The sequence below is a fragment of the Hemicordylus capensis genome, chromosome 13, assembly GCF_027244095.1.
Source record: "Hemicordylus capensis ecotype Gifberg chromosome 13, rHemCap1.1.pri, whole genome shotgun sequence".
Taxonomy (NCBI): Eukaryota; Metazoa; Chordata; class Lepidosauria; order Squamata; family Cordylidae; genus Hemicordylus; species Hemicordylus capensis.
In genome coordinates, this window is record NC_069669.1 from 3,124,072 (window position 1) to 3,145,410 (window position 21,339).

A 21,339-nucleotide genomic window follows, 5' to 3' on the forward strand; every position below is an offset into this window, starting at 1 on the left:
AGCAAACTTCGGCAGGGCTGGAAATCACTGCGGCTTCCTTGGCCTCTCTCATCGGAAGATAGGAAGCTGCCATATACTGAGTCAGACCCTTGGTCTATCTTGCTCAGTCTTGTCTTCACAGACTGGCAGCAGCTTCTCCAAGGTTGCAGGCAGGAATCTCTCTCTCAGCCCTCTCTTGGAGATGCTGCCAGGGAGGGAACTGGGAACCTTCTGATGCTCTCCCCAGAGCGGCTTCATCCCCTGAGGGGAAGATCTTGCAGTGCTCACATTTCTAGTCTCCCTTTCGTATGCAACCAGGGCGGACCCTGCTTAGCTAAGGGGACAAGTCATGCTTGCTACCACAAGACCAGCTCTCGTCTCCGTGTTTGCTTCTCCCCACTGTTGAGCGGGGAGGAGAGATGGTCTTGCGGGCTTGAATTGTTCCCTTTGCTAAGCAGTGTCTGCCTTGGTTAGCATTTGGATGGGTGACAACAGGTGAGCGCTGCAAGATGTTCCCCTTAGACCAGGTCTGCTCAACTATCCCCCCCCCCCCCCCGTGCTGTTCTTGGACTACAACTCCCATGATCCCCAGCCACATTGCCCAATGGCCGGGGATTATGGGAGCTGTAGGCCCACATCTGCAGCAGGGCCGAAGTTGAGCAGCCCTGCCTTAGGGGATGGGCCCCCTAGCTCAGTGGCAGAGCATCTGCAGGCAGAAGGTCCCGGCCTTATTCCCTGGCAGCATCTCCAGGTAGAGCCGGGGGAGAACCTTGAAGAGCTGCTGCCAGTCTGTGTAGACAATCCTGAGTTAGATGGACCGATAGTCTGACTCAGTAGAAGGCACTTCACATTTTTTTTGGGGGGGGAAAGGGCTATAGCTCAGTGGCATCGCCCCTCTGAACTAGATGGACCAAATGCCCAAGGTAGTTTCCTACGCCATGCTGTATTTGGCATGGGGCTGTGGCGGGATGGGAGAGCATCTCCTTGGCATGCAGAAGGCCCCCAATTCCCTCCCCAGGTAGGGCTGGGACAGAGACTCCTGCCTGAAATCTTGGAGAAGCCGCTGCCAGTCCGGGTAGACAAGATTGAGCTAGCTGGACCAAGGGTTTGACTCAGCATAGGGCAGGTCCTTTTGTTCCTGAGGTCTAGCGCGCCAGGGGTCTTTCACATGTGTGCACGCTCTCTCAGGCAATGCACTGGCAACAGTGTCCCCTGCCGACTGGGCCCCGAGGCACCTTTTAAAAGTGGTGTTTCCCTTGATTGAGCAGGGGGAGAGCAACTGGCCCTCTCCATCCCTAGCACAGCATCCCTCCAGTGTCTGTTTCTGGTGTCTCTCTCTTCTGTTTCCTTTTTAGACTGTGAGCCCTTTGGGGAACAGGGAGCCATCTTTCTTGGTCTGTATCTCTGTCCACTGCTTTAGACGGGAAAGCGGTATATCAATATTCCTTGCATTCATGCCAGCAAGGCGGTGCACCCCCTGCCAAATAATACGGCATAGAAATCCGTGCAGGCAGAAGCAAACGGGCCTCTCTGCTGCCGCCATCCCGAAGGGCTTCCCTCCGCTTGGGCGCCTGCTTCCTTTTTCAGCCAAGAAGCCCCCTTCGTCTCTCATTCATGGCCTGTAGATACACTTTAAAAATTGCCCTCTTGTCCGGTGTGAAGCATTTCCTCTGCCTTAAGGGCTCTGAACAAGCGGTGGGTGGGTGGATGCTTTCCCCCAACAAATGGGCATCCTATGAATTGAAGGCCTGTCTTGTGCCCGTTGCTGGTGGTGGGGCCGGAATGCCTGGTCAAGGCTCCCTCCCTCCCTGTTGCTGGGAAGACCTTGCCCTGCAAGCCTGCCGGTCCGTCTCTTGCTCAGAGCTCTCCGATGCAAAGCCAAAGAGCGGGGAAGGGCCCCAGAGCTCGGTGGCAGAGGGCCTGCTTTGCCTGCAGAAGCCCCCACCCCGGGGGTCCGATCCCCCCCCCGGCAGCGCCTCAGGTTTCGGAAAGGCTTTGCACTATCCCGGGCCGCGGAAAGCTCTTGCCAGCGCAGAACCTGGACAGATGCTGCAATGGGCTGGCTTGGTCCGTAGCCGTTTCGTAGCTAATTTAGCAGGTGGACATGAGTTCGTTTTGGGGAGGGGTCCCAGGTTCACTCCCTGGCAGCTTCTCCCGGTAGGGCTGGGAAAGACGCCTGCCTGAAATCTGGGAGGAGCCGCTGCCAGTCAGTGTTGACAATAGTGAGCTAGAGGGACCAAGGGTCTGTCTCAGTATAAGGCAGCTTCCTATGTTCGGGGATGGGGCCATAGCTTAGTGGCTGAGAATCGGCTTTGCCTGCAGAAGGTCCCAGCTTCACTCCCTGGCAGCATCTCCAAGATAGGGCTGAGAGAGACTCCTGCCTGCAACCTTGGAGAAGCTGCTGCCAGTCTGGGTAGACAATACTAGGCTAGATGGACCAAGGGTCTGACTCAGTATATGGCAGCTTCCTATTATGACTCTGGCAGGACCACAGGCAAGAACGGAGAGCATGCCCCCTCTCTCCTGCCGTTGCTCCCTGCAACTGGTTTTCAGAGGCATCTTGCCTCTGAGGCTGGAGGTGGCCCGTAGCCCTCAGACTATTAGCTGCGGATAGACCTGTCCTCCCTAATTTTGTCTAAGCCCCTTATGAGGACATACACCCTCAAACTTTGAAGGCGGTTGTGTCTGTGACTCTCCCCTGCCCCCTCCTTGCTTTTCATGGTGCCGTAGCTTTAAGCTTCTCCTGCATGGTTCACAAACTTGTCATTTTGGGTCCTTGTGAGCAGCACACTCGCCTATTGCTTGTGGCAGGTCTGGCCGTCTGGGACTGCCATAGGATGGTCTGGGTGATCTGCACGCATCACAGATGAAGCCCACGGGCTGCGGCTACCCGACTTCACCCTGCGTTGCTCCACTTCTGTATAACCGCCCATGAGAGAAGGGCCGTGATTTTAAAAACCATCCGTCCCCATCCATCAAGGTTGGTGCGGCTGTTTCTGCAGAACAAATGCATGCTTCTTCCATGCCTTGAGAATCTCATCTTTCTGGTCGGTCTGTCTTTCTAGTAGAGGGTGCTAGTTCTCATGACTCTGGAGAACACTCTGAGGATGCAGAATCATACAATGTCGGAAGGGCCCCTGGAGGTCCTCTAGTCCAACCCACCGCAGGAAACTGACAGCATCCCTGGCCGGTGGTTGTCCAGTCTATGTTTGTATGTCAAGCCCAAGGAAGCCCATCTAGTCCAGCATCCTGTTTCCCACAGTGGCCCACCAGATGGAGAGGAGAGCTGGTCTTGTGGTGGCAAGCATGACTTGTCCCCTTAGCTAAGCAGGGTCTGCCCTGGTTGTATATGAATGGGAGACTGTGTGTGAGCACTGCAAGATATTCTCCTTAGCGGGGGATGGAGCTGCTCTGGGGAGAGCAGAAGGTTTCAAATTCCCTCCCTGGCTTCTTCAAGATAGGGCTGAGATTCCTGCCTGCAGGCTCGGAGAAGCCGCTGCCAGTCTGTGAAGACAATACTGAGCTAGATAGACCAATGGTCTGACTCGGTATATGGCAGCTTCCTCTGTTCCTGAGTTCACCCTCTGCAGCCCCCAAATCCTCTTTAGTCTGTCCTGGGCGATGTGGTCGCCGCACATCCGACTGGCTCTGTGCCAGGTGGCCGCCTGCGATTGTGATCTCCGCTCGGTGCTTTAGAGAGAGAGCAGAGAGTGAGAAAAAGAAATATGTGGGATGGGAGGATGTTAAGCTGTGTGTTGAAATGTTTCTGCTCGTGCATATTTGCATAGATATAGGTGTCAAAACAGTGATTGATAGGCTTATAGCTGGCTGATTGCTTATTGCTAAAAATGGGAAGATAAATATTATCCCCTCTTTGACAGAATGACCAAAAAAAAAATAAGCATGACAATGATGATTATGTGTCGGCTTGCAGCAGTAAGTCAATTTCATGTCGGCCAAGACAAATCACTTGAGTTGTTAATTAAAGATTGGCAGGAATTTCTGTGTTATTGAAGAAGTACGCTGATATTATTCAGTGGAAATGGATCTTACATTAACACGATGAGAAAGCAATTAACACAATGAGAAAGCAAGCTGGATGTATTGGAAGGTTGGATTGTATATATAATGCAAATTTCTTCTGGAAAATGAAATCGGAATAACTGATTTGAATGGTAATCTGTCCGGGTTAACGTTAGCCTATAAAACCAGGGCGATTTCTCTTGTGTATTTTCTGATCTGCATGAAGATGTGGTGATGCGATTATCTAACCTATGCATTACATATATAAACCTTCCTCCCCTTTGATTTCAAAACGCCTTGCAATATCTTTTCCCCCCAAGAGCGGACTTGGCCATCAGATTTCAATTATCTGCCCAAATTGGGAGCAGCTGCAGCTCCTGGCACCCCATCCCACCCAGCAACATTCAGCCTCCCATTGCCGGCTTCCCACCACAGCTTTAGAGTAGACCCTCACCCTGGCTGGACAGCCTGAGAAGAGAGCGAATCGGCAGGAAGAAAGAACCGGCCTCTCGGTTCGCAATCCTCTGCGGCAGAACGGCGCTGGGATGTGGGCAGGGAGAGCACCTGGGCTCTGTCCCAGAGTCACCCCTTGAATTTCATGGCTGAATGGGGATTTGGACTTGGATTTCCCCGGTCTAGTCCAGCACTGTACTACTCTGGCTCAGAGTTGGTGGTTGTTAGTATTCATTTTTGGAATAATCAGGCGGGCAGAGCCGCCCTGGTGACTTCAGAATGCATTTACTCTCCCCAGCAGCTGCCATTTGGCGCTAGTCTGTGCTTTGCTTGTGGCTTGTACAGTTCTTTTCCTCGGTGTGTGTGCGCGCTTGGGTTTCGATCCTACCATGTTAGATACAAATCCACACACTACAGTAGTCCTATGAAGCACTATAAAGCAACTGATGTGTTCCACATTTCTCTGTATCTCTGCTGATGAGCAATTTAGGTGTGTGTGTGTGTGTGTGTGTGTGTTTGCAGGGGTGGAGCCACCGTTGAGTGGATGGGTTCAAAGCACCTGGCCGCGAGCCATGGAAGTGCCATGCAAGCCCTCCGGAGTTGATTCCCAGCCAGCGCTGCAGGGAGAGGAAGGGAAACAAATGCACCCAGTCAGCAAATGCTGGGAATGCACCCTGGAGGGCTTGTGCGGGCCCTCCAGCCATTGGGCCATGTGGTACGTGATGTCACGCGCGAGGGGTGTCACTGGTGTGTGTGTGTGTGTGTGGCGCATGCAAGGTAAGGCTGCCAGGGACAGAGCAGAACCCCGCTCTGCGTTCCCTGGCCCCGCCACGGTGTGTGCGTATTTCGATCCGGCTCGTTAGCTACAAATCTGCACTTTGCCCGTTATTGCTAAGGCACCCGCCTGGTTCTGGCACCACCCACAATTGGCTCCACCTCTCACTACCTGTGGCTCTACCCATCGCCTGCCCTGCCTAGCGCCCACTCAGTCTAAGGAAGCCCCAGTGGCCACTGCTTGCAAGTGTGTCATAGGAACATAGGAAGCTGCCTTCTACCGAGTCAGACCTTTGGTCCGTCTGGCTCAGTATTGTCTACACTGACTGGCAGCGGCCTCTCCAAGGCAGCAGGCAGGAGTCTTTCCCAGCCGTACTTGGAGATGCTGCCAGGGATTGAACCTGGGACCTTGCGTATGCAAAGCAGAGGCTCTTCCGCTGAGCTCCGGCCTGATCCTCCTGGCTTTCACCCAGTTCTCCCTTTGATGCAAATCTGCGTCTGGGCTGTTGTGGACTTCACATAGGGGCGCACGAGACGGCATGCCATTTTCTCCCCCGCTGCCCCTGAGCACCAGACGCCACACACAAAAGCCAGCCCAGCTGCCTTCTAGTTTTCTCCCTCATGGGTTGCTTTTCTGTGTGCATTGAATTTCCGGTAAGCAGGCACAGCTCATCAGGGCCCGCTTTGTCACCCGCTTGAGATCTGCACCTTTTGCCACCGCGAGGATGTGGTCACCGGCAGCAATCACAGTTGCTTTTCTCACGGCTGGCCCGCCGTGGGAGGATCCGTGTCGCTCTGACTGCTGAGCCAGCAGGGTCTGCGTGGCTTCCTCCCCACTGTAGAGGTGTCGGTTGGTCGTCTGCTCGTCTTGCTGCAGAGAGCTCCTGGCTCCCTAAAATCGGTGGCTAGCTCTGCTGCCAGCCAGGGATGTGCACAGAATTGGTGGCTGCCGGTTCGAGTGGGCGGGGGGGGGGATAACTTTAAGGACTGGGGAAGGTGCTCTTAACCCTGCCGGTGCTGTTCTCAAAAACGTTTCCGCCGGGGCAGCAGCGTACCTCCAAATTTCCCCCACACTTTAGATTTTTCTGTGGCAAACATTTACATCCCATTTATAAACATTCCTCGTATCATTTCATTAAAAAAAAATTAGTACCAGTGAATTGATGCCAAGACACTATTAGGCAAGCGTGGCGGTTTCATGCTTCTAATTCGCGATCTTGAAGGGATTATCCCTAGGAAGTGTGTGTGAGAGAGTACAAAGATATATTAGTGATCTGTAAACAGGAGTGTGATATAGTGTATGTGTGGGAAATAAATCTATTGATCAAGTAACTTGCCAAATCAGATCACAATCTGTTTAGGACAGAATGGAAACTTGCATACTAATTTTTTTCTGAGACCTCTTTCAAGGAAATAAAGAGAAAAGTTTTATGGGAATTTTTCTGGATTGCCCCCCCCCTCCCCAAGAAAACTTCCCAGTTAAATCCTGCCCCCTGAATACCCAGATCTCTGCATGGATGCCAGACACCCTGACCACAGTGTCATATGGGCTTCTTTCAGTCAGCCTCTGCTGGTACTCCAGCTGAGCAGGTGTGATGGGATCAGCCTGGAATTCCCAGGGTGGAGAAGCCGCCACCTCCTTCCTGGAGGAAGTTAGTGTCAAAATGCAGGATTGCATTTCCTTGAAATACATTTAATTGTCACTCTGAAACCCCAAAGGTGTTTACTTTGGAATGTGGAAGAATGAAATGCCTTCCACACGGCCCTGCCACTAACAGAGCGCTGGTTGGCGGGGACTAGAAACAGGGCCTTTTTGGTTGTGGCCCCTTGGCTTTGGAATAGCCTCCCCGAAGAGCTTCTTCATGCTGCTCCCTCTCTCCATGTTTTTTTTAAAAAAGAAACCAATTAAAATACATCTTTTAAAAGAGGCTTTCACATGTTTTGTCTGCTGCTTATATCTGTTAGCTCAAAAATGAGAATTATAAAAACTAAAGGACCTTTAAAAAAAATTGGAACTTAAAAAAAATAATTGTAATTTTAAATGTGGTTTTAGTCTAGTCTTTTAACTGGTATGACTCTATTACTCTTATGTTGCATTGTATCTATTTTATTAACGTTGTGAGCCACCCTGAGCAGTAGCGTACTGGAGGGTCGAGGTGTAAATATTTTAAATCAATCAATAAAGAAATGATCCTCCCAGTTTTGATCTGGAAAAGGGCACTTTCTGAGTTCTGGCAACCAACTTGCAATAAAGCATCTCTCTCTCTCTCTCTCTCTCTCTGTGGAGGTTTTCCGATGCTTTCCGTGGTCTTTCCTGACTCCGAACTCTCTCGAGCAGCCGCAACCTTGTTGTGACATGTAGGAACACTTGCTAGGCAAACTTCGCACAGCAGTGTTGGTTCGGCTGATCGTGGGAGGAGGGGTGTGGTGTCACAGAGGCACCGATCACTCGCATTTGAAAGCTGCTGCCTCGTAGCCTGTTCCCCAGCACACATCTGGGGAGACAGGCCATAAGTGTTTTCTCTCAGATGGAACATAGGGAGCTGCCATAGACTGAGTCAGACTATCGGTCCATCTAGCTCAGTATTGTCTACCCACACTGGCAGCGGCTTCTCCCAGGTTGCAGGCAGGAGTCTCTCTCAGCCCTGTCTTGGAGATGCTGCCAGGGAGGGAACTGGGAACCTTCTGCTCTCTTCCCAGAGCAGCTCCATCCCTTGAGGGGAAGATCTTGCAGTGCTCACACTTCTAGTCTCCCTTTCATATGCAACCAGAGCGGACCCTGCTTAGCTAAGTGGACAAGTCATGCTTGCTACCACGAGACCAACCCCGCGTCTGACGGCAGACCCGGGGGCATGTCTGGGGCCCCACTCGTGACCCCGATTGGTGGCAGCCTAGGATCTTTGAACCCGTTCGCCGAATGGTGGCTCCGCCCCTGAATCCAACCCCTGCTAAAAGAGCAAAGAGGCACCATTTTAAAAGTGGTGATTCTCTTATATTTAGCAGGGGGAGAGCAACTGGCCCTCTCCATCCCCAGCACAGCGTCCCTCCAGTGGTTGTTGCTGGTGTTTATCTTATATTTCTTTTTTAGATTGTGAGGCCTCTGGGGGACAGGAAGCCCTTTTTATTTATTTACATCAATTTCAACTGCTTTGGGGACTCTTTTTTTTTTTTTTTTTAAAGTGGTGTCTAAATATCCATTGTATTTGTAAATATTTCCCTGTGCTGCAGACCCACTGGAGTGCCAAAACAAAGAAAAATGACTGTGGTTTTTAAGAGTGTACGACGAACTCGCTGAGTCTTATGCCGTGGTTCTGTGTTTCTCCCCCTGAGTTAGAGGAGAGCTGGTCTTGTGGCAGCAAGCATGACTGGTCCCCTTAGCTAAGCAGGGTCAGCCCTGATTTGTATTTGAATGGGAGACTACATGGGTGAGCACTGCAAGATATTCCCCTCAGGGGATGGAGCCACTCTGGAAAGAGCAGGAGGTTTCAAGTTCCCTCCCTGGCAGCATCTCCAAGAGAGGGCTGAGAGAGATTCCTGCCTGCAACCTTGGAGAAGCTGCTGCCAGTCTGTGAAGACAATACTGAGCTAGAGAGACCAAGGGTCTGACTCAGTATATAGCAGCTTCCTATGACTTCCTGCTCCTACAGAACCGTGATATGCTCACGGCCTGCCTGCCTGGCTCCATTTGGGGCTGGAGGCGACAGAGGCTTTGCTCTACATCAGCCCTCTCTTTGTCGCTGCTATCAATCTCCCAAGCGTGTTTTGCCCCCAATAAAATGGAGCCCGCCCGCCTTTCAGACTAAATAAGTCTTAGGAGCTGGCCTGAAGATGGGCACCCTGTGCGTGCCGTGCTTGGGGGGGAAGGAAGTCTGTGTGCTTCTTGCCTTCTGAGCCTTTATAAGGAGAGAGGCGACAGCCCGAATAGCATCTGAATGAGATCACGATCGTTGCTTTTGGACCAAGTTGACCTGGTGGTAACGCTGGGTGCTAGCTGTGAAGGATCGGTCCATAATTGCTCTTAGATATTATAGGGACATGCCTTATATTATAGAGATGCCTTATACTGAGTCAGACCCTTGGTCCATCTCGCTCAGTGTTGTCAACACTGACTGGCAGCAGCTCTCCTAGGTTTGAGGCTACAGTCTCTCTCCCAGCCCTACCTGGAGGCTTTTCAGACAGCAGGCTTTACTGTGGGTTTACCATGAATCTGTACTGCAAGTTCGGGGCATAACAGACACAAAAAGAGAATTTTTTTAAAAAAAAACACAAACACAACCCTGGACATAAATTGGGCTAGGTTCCAATATGGAGGGAAAAACACGAATCATGTGTGAAGTGCTCTCTGAAATATTGCACGGACTTTGGGACACACAACCGAAGTAAAGTTAAGTCACCGTCTGAAAAAGCTCCTGCCAGGGATTGAACCTGGGACCTTCAGCATGGCTCAGATGGAAAGCTTGAGCCGAGACCCAGGCTGGACAAAATGCATCTGCCAGGAACTGGAGCAGATAGAATTGCCCAGTCTGTGTTTTTTCTCTGTGTGCAAATCCTGTCTTTGAAACATCCTGTCGCTTGTGAAGCTGATCGTTGGCCCTCTTCTTGCAAACTAGGTCACCGTCCTACATGGAAAACAAAAGCTCTCGCTTGTCTTTGGAACCGAAAGTGACGCTGTGATAGGAGCCGCAGAAAGGTTGTGTGTGTGGCCACACTTTTTTCTTAAAGGCACCTAGAAAATGCTGTACAGATTCACCACGAAAGCCTGATTCCTGTATCAACTGAGCAGATCCTCAGTTTCTTTCTTTGCAGAATTCTGCATTTAAAGAACAAACTCTGTTTTGTATAATTTTGGCTTTGCTAGTCACAGGAAGAGGCAGGGATTGGGCTGGTTGCTGCATTTTTTTTTCCCGGTCCTGCACCCACTTCAAAACCTTTATTTAGGGAGCACCCATTCTTGGGAATGTAGCCACCTAATGGCACAGCAGGGAAATGACTTGCCTAGCGAGCAAGAGGTTGCCGGCTCGAATCCCCGCTGGTCTATTTCCCAGACTATGAGAAACACCTATATATAGCAATAGCAATAGCAATAGCACTTACATTTATATACCGCTCTATAGCCGGAGCTCTCTAAGCGGTTTACAATGATTTAGCATATTGCCCCCAACATTCTGGGTACTCATGTCCAGGGTTGTGGGTACTTATGTTCTGGGTACTTATGTCCAGGGTTGTGTATATATCGGGCAGCAGTGATATAAGGAAGATGCTGAAAGGCATCATCTCATACTGCACAGGAAGAGGCCATGGTCAACCCCTCCTGGATTCTACCCAAGACAACCACAGGGCTCTGTGGGTGCCAGGAAGTTGACACCGACTCAATGGCACACTTTACCTTTACCATTCTTGGGTAGGTGCATTTCATCCAGTTCTGTGGCATCTCAGCATACATGTGGCTTGAGGAAGGGGGTGGATAAAACAAACCTTAAAAAAAAAAAGGCAAATAGTGGTTAATGATTCTCATGACCAGGGCTGCCGAAATCCACTACTCTAATAGTCTGTGACAAGTGAAAAATGAGTGCAAAAAGTCCTGGTGAGCAGTGTACCAACATAGCTTGACCAGTGGAATATTTCATCTGCCTGATAAACAGCCAACATTTCTTCATCCCTGTTGCTTCTAAACTTCATTGTGTGTTTCTCAGAGGTAGGGATGCTTCTGCAGTTCTCCCCATCTGAACTTCTCTTCAGATCTTGGAAGAGAGTTGGTTTTGTGGGAGCAAGTATGCATTGTCCCCTCACCTAAGCAGTGTCTGGCCTGGTTTGCATTTGAATGGGAAACTTCATGTAAGATATGGGGCCGCTCTGGGAAGAAAATCTGCATGCTTACATGCAGAGCTTCCACATTCCCTCCCTGGCAGCATCTCCAAAGTAGGACAAGATTTTTTTTTATTGAACCAAAAGATTATTGATCTCCAAAGTAGGGCTGAGAGAGACTCCTGCCTGCAACCTTGGAGAAGCCACTGCCAGTGTGTGTAGACAAGGCTGAGTTAGATGTTCCTAATGTTGAATTTCCTGGTCCAAAGTGAAACTGATTCATGGTGAATTCTCTGTTGCTTGTGGAGTGGTAGCTGTTAATGTCTGTATTTTGGGCAGAACATGGGTGCATATATGAGTTGCTTGCAGCATTCATGCACCCCACCCTCCGTGCCTTGTATGCATGGTCCTACGTGTGCACACATTAGTAAAACACAACACAAAATCTGGATGTATCCCTGGGAGGAATTGCATCAGGAGGGCTTTCACAATGAGAGGAGGGGGAAAGCTGCAAAGGAACTGAAACGCTGTGCGCTCCAAATCCGAAAATTTTAATTCTGGAAATTCCCTTCGTTTCAGCTGGAGTTCAAGAGGAGTGCTCTAGAGGGACAAAAAGGGGATTGGGGAGGGGGGAATTTGTTCAGTTATGGGATGGAAAGCCAGTTGAGTCAGTCTCGTTAAAAAAAAAAAAAAGGCTGAATGCATGATTGTAGTGATGTGACTAGAGAGTCCAGTTGCCCCGTGCAACCAGCAAACAGGAGGCCGGTTGCTCGGAGACCTTCTCCAGGAGGTATTCTGACAAATGTCACTCTTGTGTCTAAAGGGGGTCGGGGGGGGGGGAGAGAAAACCAGGCCAGGCTAATGGATGGTGACCGACTTTCTAGGCCTTGGCAGCTGCTTCTCCCTCACAGTAGACATTTTGGTGCCTGACTCTTAAGGGAGGAGAGCTGGTCTTGTTGTGGCAGCAAGCATAACCTGTCCCCTTTGCTAAGCAGGGTCTGCCCTGGTTTGCATTTGAATGGGAGACCATATTTGTGAGCACTGGAAGATACGCCACTCAGGGAATGGGGAGAGCACCTGCCTGCTTGCATGCAGAAAGTGGTGGTGGGGGAGAAAACGACGGCCGGGGTGTGACGGGGGGAGAGAGAAAACTGGGGTGGGAAAGAAAGCAGCATTGGTGTCCTTGCGGGGGGGGGGACTGAGAATGGGGGGAGAGCTGGGGGGGAGGAGGGGGGAGAACTAGAGGCACAGATGCTCTGTGCCTGGGCCAGCTAGTTCTTTCTTAAATGCCCTCCACGCTAGTGATTGTCAGCTTGAGGCCATCTAGTGAGAGGCAGCAGGTCCAGGAGAGTCAAAAGAGAGGGACACCTCACACAATGCATGGTTGCTTTATGGAACTCCCTGCCACAAAGCTTGACCATGCCCTCTGTTTTTGATGGCCTTTAAAAAGGGCTGTACACTTTCTTGAAGGAGGGAAGAGCTCTGGCTGGCAATTAGCCATGATGTCTAAATGGAAACTCCATGCACAGGGGCAGTCTACCACTGTTTGCTAGCTGCTAGGCAGAGGTAGTGGGGCGGGGGCTGTGGCTTTCACCCGCTGTTGGTGGACTTTCTGGGTTTATCTGGGTTACCACTGTGGGAAGTGCTGGATTCAGATGGTCCTTTGGTCTAATCCAGCAGGTTATGTTAATTGTCCTTGTGTGGATGAATCCACCTGGGCGGGAGGGTGTGCTGTCAATCTGGATTACACTCCTCTTCCTCCCATCTTTGAGCTTCTTCCTTGACGCCATGCCTTCCTCAGATATGGAGCTCCTGGGGTGGAGTTCACAGGGTTACACAAGGAGACGGCTACAGTCACCCAAATGCACTTCCTACCTGGACAGGTAAGGTCCCTGTACTTTCAGATCTCCCTCTTAGTGCCTTTTAGTTGGCATCCTGGGTCACAGAGCTATGCTCATCAGTCTTCTCAGAAATCCCCGAACTAAGATGCTGGGATGTGTCTGGTATTGGGGCCCATCTGCTGAGATGTTTTCCAGTGGCTTATAAGAGAGGTAGGGATGTGCACGAACCGTTCGGTGTAGAACCAGTTCGCATTGAATTGGGCTGGTTTGGCAGTTCGATCATGGACCGAACCGGGGCTGGTTCGGTCTGCGGTCGAATCAAACCAAGCCTGGTTCGAGTGGACTGGTTCAGGGAAACGCGGCGGGGTGTGTGTGAGTACACCCTCCCCCGCCCTTAAAGCACTACCCCCGCCGGTGCCGAAGACCTTTCGTGCACATCCCTCGTGTGAACTTCTGGAAGACGAGAAGGGCAGTTGGGCGTGGGAACGCCCGTCCTAGAGGTGTGACGTCTCTCTTCGCCCAGGGCCGGCTGCTGTCCCTCCTGGATGACAACACGCTTCACCTGTGGGAGATCTACCAGAAAGACGGCTTCTCCAACCTGGAAGAGACTTGCAGCTTCATCCTCCCCGGACGGCCAGGGTTCGACAACGCTAAGTACTCATTGCCGATGGCCTCCTTTCTCGCTTGGCTGGGGCAGTTGGGGGTTCCGGAAAAACTTTCTGCAAGAAAGTGGAGGCCTTTCCATCGTCACAGTTGGAGTCTCCTGGATTCTGAGTGGTTTTCCCTTCTAGATTTCATAGCTGCCACCTGCCGCCTTGCTTCAGTATCTTGCTCCTTGAGGATGGCGGCAATCTTGGGTCAAGAGGTCACCCATCCTGTGGCTCGTCCTTTAGGTTTTCCCAGAGGAAACTGTTTATTGCATTTAGCCATAGGCTATCGCAATTAAAATAGGGACAGCATTTGTTTTTTTAATCATCCCACCTTTCATACAGAGCGAGCCCAAAAGGAAATAGGAAGAGAGAGGAGAAATTAGAGAGGAGAGCTGGTCTTGTTGGTAGCAAGCATGACTTGTCCTCTTAGCTAAGCAGGGTTCACCCTGGTTGCATCTGAATGGGAGACTTGATGTGTGAGCACTGTAAGATCTTCCCCTTAAGGGATGGAGCCACTCAGGGAAGAGCAGAAGGTTCCAAGTTCCCTCCCTGGCAGCATCTCCAAGACAGGACTGAGAGAGACTCCTGCCTGCAGCCTTGGAGAAGCCGCTGCCAGTCTGGGTAGACAATACTGAGCTAGATGGACTGATGGTCTGACTCAGTCTGTGGCAGCTTCCTAAGTTCCTAATAAGGTAAGACAGACTCCCTCTGCCCTGCCCATCCAAATGCAAAGCAGGGCAGACCCTGCTTAGCAAAGGGGACCTTCATGCTCGCTACCGCAAGACCAGCTCTCCGGCCTGAGATCCAGAGGGCTCTAGGAGGGAGTTTCAGGCATGCGGGGCAGCAAGGGAGGAAATGTGGCGTTGTTTCAGGGTAGAGAAAAGCTGCAGATGACCGAGAGTAGAGGAGCTGAATGAGGAAAGGTCACAGGCAAGTCTGTGCTGGGATACAAGCAAGCTGAGAGGAGGCAGCAGCAAGGCTGTGGACGGTTGACGTGGGATCCAGGAACAGCCAGAGAGAGGGATCATTTGTATGGCAACCATTTCCAGTGGCTCCATATATTTTTTCTTTTCCTTCAAACAATGCAAGGGGAGGGTTTGTTGTCCAGTTGCCATGCCTTCCGCTGTTTACAAGCATTCAGGTATTAATTCCCAAGGAAAGCTTTGAATTTGTTTTTTCAGAGCTAGCCTTTAAACCACGTAGGTGTGCTTTCCTGAATCTTCTCTCCACCCCACCCGCCCCCGGCCGATCAAATATTTCATTTCAAATACTTCAGGCTATTGGAAAAGCCCTTGGGAGAAATCTGCAGCACATCCAACTAAGCTGCCGTGCTTTTTAATTTGGTTTTGTTTACAGAATAAGTTGTGCACGCTAAATTGGATCATTGGGAAGATTTCCAGAAACCACCACCCCTGCCCTCCGTCACTGTGATCACTCGCGTCCCCATGACCGTGGGCTCCAAATCCTCTACAGTGTCCAGTTGCTGTGGGACAACAAACCCATCAACCCCTGCTGCAACATATCGCAGCGGGGGGCGATGGGATTTGTAGTTCTCCAGCCGCTGGAGAGCCTCAGGTAGCCCAGTTTTGCTCAGCAGCATGCAGGGCCTTCTGGGTAGCAGAGTCAATGTGGAAAAGGGTTGCCTGAACATGGAAAGTCTAAAAACCACTGGCCCGGTGTGTCAAGCAGTGCAGCCCTTAACTCTGGAACTGTTCTCTTGTCTGATAGTTCCCCTCCCAGCATCACCCGGGTGACGGTCATCCTGCTGAGGTCGACCTGCGATGTTGCCTGCCTTGGCACGGAAGGGGGCGGCGTCTACTTCCTGCACCTCCCTGGCCTAACGCTGATGGAGGACCGGACCCTCCACCAAGAAGAGATCATGCAGAGGTGAGCTGAGCACGCATGTTACGGGACCGGAGGGAGTTCTGCTTCTTACGTGGCAATCTCCAGATGGAGGGCCGCGCCCGTGAACGGACAGTAGCGGGAAACGCCGGTGTGCGGCTGAACAGTTGTGGGCATGGAAGGTCTTCCAAACCCCAAGAATCTCGTCTCCCAACAGGAAGGGTCTAAGAACATAAGAGGAGCCTGATTGGGCCGGCTGAAAGGAGAATTGCCCTTGCAGTGGCTGATCAGCGTGTACAGATGTTTGTATACTCGTTCAAGTGTGTGTTTGTGTGAATGATTGTCCCTGTGTTCATTTTAGAAGTGAACCTGGAGACAGGGTGTTCAAATACAGAGTACAGATAGGGAGTGTACTTCTGTACCTGCGTTCAGCATAACATGTGAATGGCTGTGCCTGCATCCAGATCTGTGCCTCTGTACACTGTACATTCATTGTACAAGAGTTAAACGTAATGTGTGAATGGGCCCCTTGTGTACACTCATATGAGTGTATCATCTGAATAGGGTTCATTTCGCTCTCTCTCTCTTTTTTCCCTCCATCCCAGCGTACCAGAAGACTACCGGTGTGGGAAAGCTCTTGGCCCAGTGGAATCCCTGCAGGAGCACCCCCGGGACCCAGCCAAAATACTGATTGGGTACAGCAGAGGCCTGATGGTTCTCTGGGATAAAAGCACGCGAGAAGTCCATCATCTCTTTCTGGGCAACCAGGTAACACAGTGCCTTGGTGGGATGGGCTTCCTATCAGGGTGTTGAACCAGATCTGAACCCCAAAACCAGTTCAGACAAAGAGGTTTTTCTAGTGAACTCAGTCTGGACCTAAAGCTCAGTATCGTCAACCCAGACTGGCAGTGGCTTCTCCAAGGTTGCAGGCAGGAGTCTCTCTCAGCCCTATTTTGGAGATGCTGCCAGGGAGGGAACTTGGAGCCTTCTGTATGCAAGAGAGGAGAGCTGATCTTGTGGTAGCAAGCATAACTTGACCCCTTAGCTAAGCATGGTCTCCCACTCTGGTTGCATATGATTGGGAGACTAGAAGTGTGAGCATTGTAAGATATTCCCCTTAGGGGATGGAGCCGCTCTGGGAAGAGCAGAAGATTCCCAGTTCCTTCCCTGGCTTCTCCAAGATAAGGCTGAGAGAGATTCCTGCCTGCAACCTTGGAGAAAACCGCTGCCAGTTTGGGTAGACAATACTGAGCAAGATGCTTTGACTCGGTATATGGCAGCTTCCTGTGTTCCTATGCTCTTCCCAGAGCAGCCCCATCCCCTAAGGGGAAGATCTGGCAGTGCTCACACATGTAGTCTCCCATTCAAATGCAAACCAGGGCAGTCCCTGCTTAGCAAAGGGGGCAAGTCATGCTTGTGACTACAAGACCAGCTGCTCATCCCTCCTTCCTGGAACCAGAGCTGAATCCTGGGCCACAAAAGGTGGTAACCAACCTACATCAGGGGCTCTCGCACTAGGCTCCCCAGAGGTTGTTGGACTACAACTCTCATCATCCCCCGCCGCAACAGCAAACCCAGCAACGTCTGGGGACCCAAGTATAGCAGCCCTTGACCTGAATGGTTCAATTAATCCTGTCACTCTGCTTTCAGTTGTATGGTCCATCTTTCCATGTTTGCTGTCTTGTTTGCATTTTGTTTGTAAAAAACAAAACAAAAACCCTTTTAAAAAGGGGGTGGGTGGAGAAACAGTGTTTAAAATATTTAATGGTGACCATTCGTCTTATAGAATTGCATTGCGAGCCAAAAAAGGCTGTTTGATATTCAGCACGAAATGCATCTCGACCGGTTCAAAGCGTCTGAACCGCTTTTTAAAGTCGGCGTCCGAAAGGGAACGGGTCTTTTCTCATCAGTCGCTCGGGAAACCAACCCGCCACTGAAAGCCTCCGAGTTCTCCTGAGCTCACAGTTGGTCTTCTCCCCCCTGCAGCAGCTGGAGAGCGTGGGCTGGGAGAGGAGCGGCCAGACCATCGTGAGCTCCCACAGCGATGGTGGCTACGCAGTTTGGTCTGGGGCAAGGGGCTCCCTGAAGACGCTGCAGCCGGCCAACTCCGCAATCCCTTACGGTGAGAGAAACTCCCTGGCCGTGGCTTGTCATGAGAAGAGCCCTGCTGGATCAGGCCCAAGGAAGCCTCTCTCGTCCAGCATCCTGTTTCCCACAGTGGCCCACCAGATGCCTCTAAGAAGCCCGCAGGCAGGCAGTGGGGGCATATCCCCTCTCCTGCTGTTGCTCCCCTGCAGCTCGTAGGCATCTTGCCTCTGAGGCTGGAGGTGGCCTATAGCTGTAGGAAATATAGCTGGGTATGTTGAGCCTGGGGAAGAGACTAAATGGATATGAGAGAGCCATCTTTTGATATCTTAAGCTTTCTTTTGCTTCCTCAGACTCAAAGCAGCAGCAGTCAAGCACTTAATTCAGAACCCCCTTTTTTTTTGGTCGTTTCAGGGCCGTTCCCATGCAAAGCGATCAACAAGATTGTATGGCAGACGTGTGAATCAGGGTATGTGCCAGGTTTGGATGTGACTTCTGTGGCTTCTTGGGCTGTAGACACTCAGGGCTTCAAAGACTGGGCAGGGGGATGTTGAGTTCTAATGAAAAGATGGACCTTGTGAGTAATACATTGCATTTTGAAACTCATCAGAACCAACAGGAACTAGCAACTTAACCTTTAAACAGAAGGTGGGACTTTCAATGTTCTGTGTTGCCTATTAGCTCATGTATGAAAGTTCTTATCAGCATTAGGAACATAGGAAGCTGCCATATATTGAGTCAGACCCTTGGTCCATCTTGTTCAGTATTCTCTTCACAGACTGTCAGCGGCTTCTCCAAGGTTGCAGGCAGGAATCTCAGCCCTATCTTGGAGATGCTGCCAGGGAGGGAACTTGGAACCTTCTACCTGCAAGCATGCAGATGCTCTTCCCCTAAGCTAGGGCACCATCCCCTATGGGGACTATCTTACAGTACTCACATATCTAGTCTCCCATCCAAATGCAAACCACAGGGGATGATTCATGCTTGCTACCACAAGACTAGCTCCTCCTCTTCCATTGACAAATAACATACAGGAGGACCTTGTTAATCGCAGACGCAGTACCCAAAGCTTTGCATATCAACGGACAGGTAATTGATACCTGGCCTCGTTATACTGTGGGGGGAAATTGCCAGGGACAGTTAACCTCACATATCCGCAGGATATCCACCCCCGGCATAGTACCTCCAGTGACTGTTGCTGGTGTCTATTTTACATTTCTTTTAAAACTGTAAGCCCTTTGGGGATAGAGATTCATCTTATTTATTATTATTTATCTATGTAAACTGCTTTGGAAACTTTGTTGAAAAGCAGTATATAAATATTTGTTATTGTCAGGGGTGGCTGGAAATGAACTCAGATGTCATTTCTGGCCGCCATTTTGAGATCGGAAATGTCAAAATGGCTCCTTTTGTGCCCACCAGGAGCCTAACCCCCTGGTATGCATTGCCCCAATGACTCCGTATTCATGGTTTCCATATCCACGGTAGCAGTGGAGAACGGAACCCTTGCGAATACGGAGCTTCTCCTGTACCTGCATTTTGCTTGTAAGTTTGGGTTGTTATATATTGGTTTCCCACAAAATACTGCACTCAGAGTGGCTCATGGTACAGAAATAACAAATCTGGGGGGCAGAATCCAAATGTCAGTTCTAATTAATTATTGCCGCTTCCTCCACTTCCGTTTTCTCCTGTCCACTGGCATCTCTTCCTCAGCCTCCTGACAGATGCAAGCCAGCCACTGCGGTGATGTTCTCTGATTGCTGTTTCTCCTCCCTTCCTGCAGGGGTCACTTTATCATTTTCAGTGGCGGGATGCCTCGGGCCAGTTACGGGGACCGTCACTGTGTCACCATCTTGCAAGGACAGACGTTGGTCACCTTGGACTTCACATCTCGTGTGATTGACTTCTTCACGGTGTACAACACAGAGGTAGAGGAGGGTATGCAGCCTGCTATTTAAAAAACACCAAGCTAAAAGTTCTATTTTTGTAGCCCCCCACCCGACCCCGGACCGTCCACCTTTCTCTGTCTGTGTTCCTCAAATGGTTTCTTCGTCCCCTTCCAGCTCACCATAATTACTCCTCCCCGTTACCCAGTACTGGGTGGTGTGTGTCACAGGTATGTTGGACTGATTGTGTCTTGAAACTTCCAGAATTCGACAACCCAACCGCCTTGGTGGTTCTGGTGGAAGAGGAGCTGGTTGTGATTGATCTGCAGACACCGGGCTGGCCCACGATTCCCGCTCCCTACCTGGCTCCGCTCCATTCCTCCGCCATCACCTGTTCTTACCACATCTCCAATGTCCCCCTCAAACTCTGGGAGAGAATAATCAGCGCAGGAGAGCAGCAGAGTCCCCGGCTGTCCTCCGTGGTGAGTCGGTGCTAGTATTCATCTGGGCAAGCATCTGACCTGCGGATAGAATTTTTGAAGTCTAGTCTAGTCCTAGTCTAGTCCTAGTCTAGTCCTAGTCTAGTCCTAGTCTAGTCCTAGTCTAGTCCTAGTCTAGTCGTCTAGTCCTAGTCTAGTCTAGTCTAGTCTAGTCTAGTCTAGTCTAGTCTAGTCTAGTCTAGTCTAGTCTAGTCTAGTCTAGTCTAGTGAATGAAACACATTTTCAATTTGTTTCGAATTCTAAAAATTTGATTCCAGTTGTAATCCAATCTGAATCTGGTCTGAAAATCCTATTTGAATTCAAATTGATTTGATCCTGTTTTGGCAGCTTTTTTAACCAACCAGGGGGCCTGAATGGTTTAAAAATGGTGCCAAACAGCTTTTGAATCGAATTTCAAAAATTTGATTCGGATTCAAATTGAATTGCCCTTTGAAGGGGTTAGATTAGAATTCGAATCACTCGAATCACCCAGGTACAAGTCAAATCAGTTCAAATCGATTTGCACATCCCTACCTGTGGATCCTTGGATCTTGTTTGCTTGTATACCTCTCTGTGACTGGGTCTGGGTGAGCATCCATCCTGTACGGATCTGTGTGTATAGCTTGTTAAACATCTTCGACTCTGTGCTCAAGCTTTCTGAATTTCAGTATATAGACTATTCCAGTCTATATATTGTGGAAATGTTTGCACAACTCATTGAAGAATTTAATACAAAATTCAGCAATGATTTTGAAGAAGTTGTGCCAGTTTTGTCAGTCTTGTGGGGAGAGGCAAGGAGCGCGGCAAGACGCCAAGTGGTGCTTGCTCATATTTTATTTCTTCCTTTTAAAACAGAACTGGCCTGTCAATGGAGGGAGAAACTTGGCCCAGGAACCCACTCAGAGGGGGCTTCTCTTGACGGGGTGAGTCTGTGGTGTAGGGCACTCTCCGTCCTCTTCCAGATTCGGAGGGGGGACAAGCAAATTTGCGACGGAGGGAAGAAGGCAGTCTGGGAACGAAGAGACTCGAAAAATGTTTGCAGTTGGGAATGATGTAGAAGAGAGCAATCCACATGATCAAGGGGTCAGGGCATCGTCTCAGACAAAGAAAAGCTAACGCATTTGGTGCTTATTAGTTTAGAAACAAGGCAACTGGAAGGAGAGCCCAATAGAAGTTTTTAAAATTATCCGTGGGGTGGAGGGAGTGGGAAGAGAGTTGATTGTCTCCTTCACCCACAACCCTAGATCCCAGGATCCGTTCCTGTGGAACGGATTGGCAGGAGATTCAGGGCAGAGGAAAAGGAGTCCTTCTTCACGCAACATAGAGCCAGAGTTTATTTAGGGAACTTGCTGCCACAGGATGTGGCAACAGCTGCTGGATCAGGTGGCCTTTAAATAAAAGAGACTAAGACATAGTCCTGGAGGGGAGAGCTATCTGCAGGCAGAGCTTTGGGTCCCCAGGTGTGGTTGGACGACAACTCCCGTCATCCCCAGCCACGGTGGCCAAAGGCTCTTGAGAGTT

The 21,339-nt window shown here is 50.4% G+C and overlaps 1 protein-coding gene across 3 annotated transcripts in view; it reads left to right on the forward strand.

The window, feature by feature from the left end:
• The window catches only part of LLGL1 (LLGL scribble cell polarity complex component 1), a 58,492-nt gene that overhangs the window by 17,588 nt on the left and 19,565 nt on the right, over positions 1–21,339 (forward strand). For 2 of the 3 annotated variants that reach the window (XM_053276583.1, XM_053276582.1), the window contains exons 3-11: positions 12,836–12,917; positions 13,399–13,529; positions 15,254–15,412; positions 15,973–16,135; positions 17,354–17,489; positions 17,867–17,921; positions 19,236–19,390; positions 19,603–19,820; positions 20,674–20,741. In XM_053276583.1, the coding sequence (XP_053132558.1) occupies positions 12,836–12,917; positions 13,399–13,529; positions 15,254–15,412; positions 15,973–16,135; positions 17,354–17,489; positions 17,867–17,921; positions 19,236–19,390; positions 19,603–19,820; positions 20,674–20,741 (1,167 nt within the window). The remainder of the gene's footprint in view (positions 1–12,835; positions 12,918–13,398; positions 13,530–15,253; positions 15,413–15,972; positions 16,136–17,353; positions 17,490–17,866; positions 17,922–19,235; positions 19,391–19,602; positions 19,821–20,673; positions 20,742–21,339) is intronic. The other variant, XM_053276584.1, reaches the window with a different exon arrangement.